The sequence below is a fragment of the Oncorhynchus keta genome, chromosome 8 (assembly GCF_023373465.1).
Source record: "Oncorhynchus keta strain PuntledgeMale-10-30-2019 chromosome 8, Oket_V2, whole genome shotgun sequence".
NCBI lineage: Eukaryota > Metazoa > Chordata > Actinopteri > Salmoniformes > Salmonidae > Oncorhynchus > Oncorhynchus keta.
This window is the reverse complement of record NC_068428.1, coordinates 3,158,200-3,161,192: the sequence shown is the minus strand read 5'-3', so window position 1 is coordinate 3,161,192 and position 2,993 is coordinate 3,158,200. Positions and strand designations below refer to the sequence as shown.

Below are 2,993 nucleotides of genomic sequence, written 5' to 3'. Positions count from 1 at the left end.
TGTATAAAATGTCATGTTAATAATAGACTAACCGAACCCGTTTTATAAATAATAATAATAATAACAATAATGTGGTTATGTTAGGTTTAATACAATGAATAAAGCATTATTTTGGGGTGTGGTGGTCTTCGTTTACTTTCTTGGCGAGAATTACAACCTTTATCCTAAATATGCATTTGGATATATTGTCTTATTGAATAGTATATAGGCCTATAGTGGAGGCCTATAAGTAGGCCTATAAATACAGACATATTTCTTTATTCATTGATGCTGCTAATCTTTCATTGTTTTATATTTTACCTAACTGCTAGTCTTTCTTAATTAAAGATGTTCGATATTTTTAAAATGTTTCATCATGGTTAGCCTATTGCACAATTAACCTTTAACCTTATGCGGTTGCCATATAATAATGCAGACAGAAAGGTAATATCAAATAATACTTTAATATAGATTTCGCTTGCTACATGAATACACATTAACAACTTATAGCCTAAGTTATAAGGGATACACAAACGATATTAGCACAGAGCACATCTCACAATTTGTAACATACCGAGGTGCCTGTGAATCCCACAGTTACGCCTTCAATTAATGTAAAAGTGTCTGTATGAAATAATGTCGTCACATATCAACATACTCTGAACGAACATGACACTGAATCAGTCCCTTCCATGTCCAATGTCCATAAAAGGTGATCCATAAAACAAAAACACGACCAATTTACAAATGTACAAATAGTAATTGTTAGAAAAAGTTAATTGAATGCCGATTCAAATTCAAGAAGAGTTCATGATTGGCCTCGAATACACACCTTGGTAGTAAGAAGTGTCTGCGGGTGTAGAAGCAACATCTAAGCCCGTTTTAGCCGACATTGAGCCCATGGACAGCGGCCCTGTCATCGGTGAACCATAGCCGTACTGCATCATCTGTTCATACGTTTTTAGGTCCATTTTGTGGTGATGCTGCTGTTCCGACGACATTAGATTGTTGATGGAGAAGGGGTGATTGAATGAATAGTGGTGCTCCGGCTTCAGGTGCGCTTCGTGCACGAGCACCGAGTGATGCTGAGACAGAAGATGGTGAGTCTGTGGGATAGGAGAGAGAGCGTGCTCCGCGGGGCTCATTACCTGCTGCCGGGGTTTCGGGTTAGATACAGTCCGCTTGACGTCTTTTACGGACGGGGTGGGGTGGGGTGATTCGTTTCCATTACAGCTCTCTGGGCTGCTGTTAGAGCCGCCCTCGGGAGTTTTCTTCCCGGGCTCCCTGCCGAGGTCTTTCTCGCACCTGAACCGCTTTTGCCTCCGGAGATAGCAGCCGTTCTCAAACATATTCCCTGAGTCCGGGTGAAGGGTCCAGAAAGATCCTTTGCCCGGCTTATCCGGGGACCTGGGCACTTTGAGGAAGCAATCGTTGAAGGACAGAGAGTGGCGGATAGAGTTTTGCCAGCGCTGCTGGTTCTGTCTGTAGAAGGGGAAGAGGTCCTGGATCCACTGGTATAGCTCATTCAACGTCAGCATCTTTGTGGTAGATTGCTGTAAAGCCATGGTGATGAGAGAAATGTAGGAATATGGGGGCTTGGCGTGCGTATAGCTTCTCCTGTATGTTTTGGGGTCCCTTGACCTTATGTTGGACTGTCCATACATGGGGCTCATAACGCTCATATTATTATAGGAGGTCAGGGCATTCATCGATGGAGACGGGGTGTTTATGGGGCTCATGTTCGGGTTCAGCGCCGCGCTCATGCCCGCCATCCCTGCGCCCATACTGTGCATGGCTCCGGAGCCCGGTGACATCGCGGCCATGGAGTGGTTCACACCCGTGTTGACGTATGACATGTTCATGGGGCTGCCTGACATGTTGCTGGTTGAAGTCATTCCAGGCATGCTCATATAGGTGCTCATCGAGTTCATTCCCAAACCGGTGTGTTGTGTCATGTTTCCAACTGAGGTATAGCACTGTCGAGAAAAGAGTGCACAACGTCAATAATATCTTTAACAATGTGAATAAAGTAGACACCTATGAAAATCACCTCGAAATAATTATACCTACAGAAATGCGTTTTTTTCAGTTGGCCAAATATCCAATCTTAATTTGCAACTTCAAACAATTACGTTCAAACAGTGAAGAAGTGCATGTAGACCTACATGCTAAAGAATATTCTAAAGCTATTTTATAAAGGGGGAACAAATAGTCAACGAATGTAGCCCTATCAGGCGAAGGGATCATTGTAGGCTCCTTAATAGCGTAATTCGATACATAGTCAAAAGGCAAATTATATGCTACGATTAAATAATAAGAAATACATTTAAGTTTCAATTAGATGTTCTAAATAATAAAGATTCAAGTAATATATTTCGTAAATGTTCTTTCCATCCTCACTAGATATTGGTTAGGAGAGCGAAGAGATCCGGCAGGATTTCTATGGCGCCTCAAGTCAATATTTGATCACAAAGTTAATATTATCTCAAGGATAATATTGAGTTGTATAGACAGCAAAATGCATATATATATATATATATAAACTCTACCCACCTCGGGCTCTCCGTAGTAAGCGCTCCAGTCTGAATGCTCGTGTCCTTCCATTTTAACAGCGCTTAGCATTGTGGACCGTCCAAAACCAATTTCCGTCAACAGCCTCTCTCAGTCCCAGCAGAAGATTAAGTGACAAAAAACGGCACTAAAACCGATAGGGGACTACAGGCAACCCAGGTCGTTTAGTCTGCGTGCTGCCTGGGGACTGGTTCATGGGTATCTCTCTGCCCGGAGTGCCTTCAGACGTTGTAAAGCGAATGACGATGACAAGAGTTGTAATGACGTTAGCTCCTCGTCTTGCTGTGGTATAGCAGCATGTGTTGCGTTGGCTCTCGACCCTCCAACCCTCACTCATTCAATGCCCTATTTGAATAATCTGCTCACACCTAGGCACTAGACTCCTACGTTGTCCCTCTGTTGTACACCTGCACTGTCTGAAAAGGGCAAACCTATTCGATCCA

At 43.0% G+C, this 2,993-nt stretch overlaps 1 protein-coding gene across 1 annotated transcript; it reads right to left on the bottom strand.

Moving 5' to 3' along the window:
* Nucleotides 1-424: 424 nt before the first annotated feature.
* On the bottom strand, nt 425-2,993 carry LOC118387168 (forkhead box protein A2-like). The gene is made up of 2 exons (XM_035775345.2): nt 2,533-2,993; nt 425-1,955 (listed from the first exon to the last, which is right to left on the bottom strand). The coding sequence occupies exons 1-2, from the start codon at nt 2,599-2,601 to the stop codon at nt 777-779; spliced, it is 1,248 nt and encodes a 415-aa protein (XP_035631238.1). The 5' UTR covers nt 2,602-2,993; the 3' UTR covers nt 425-776.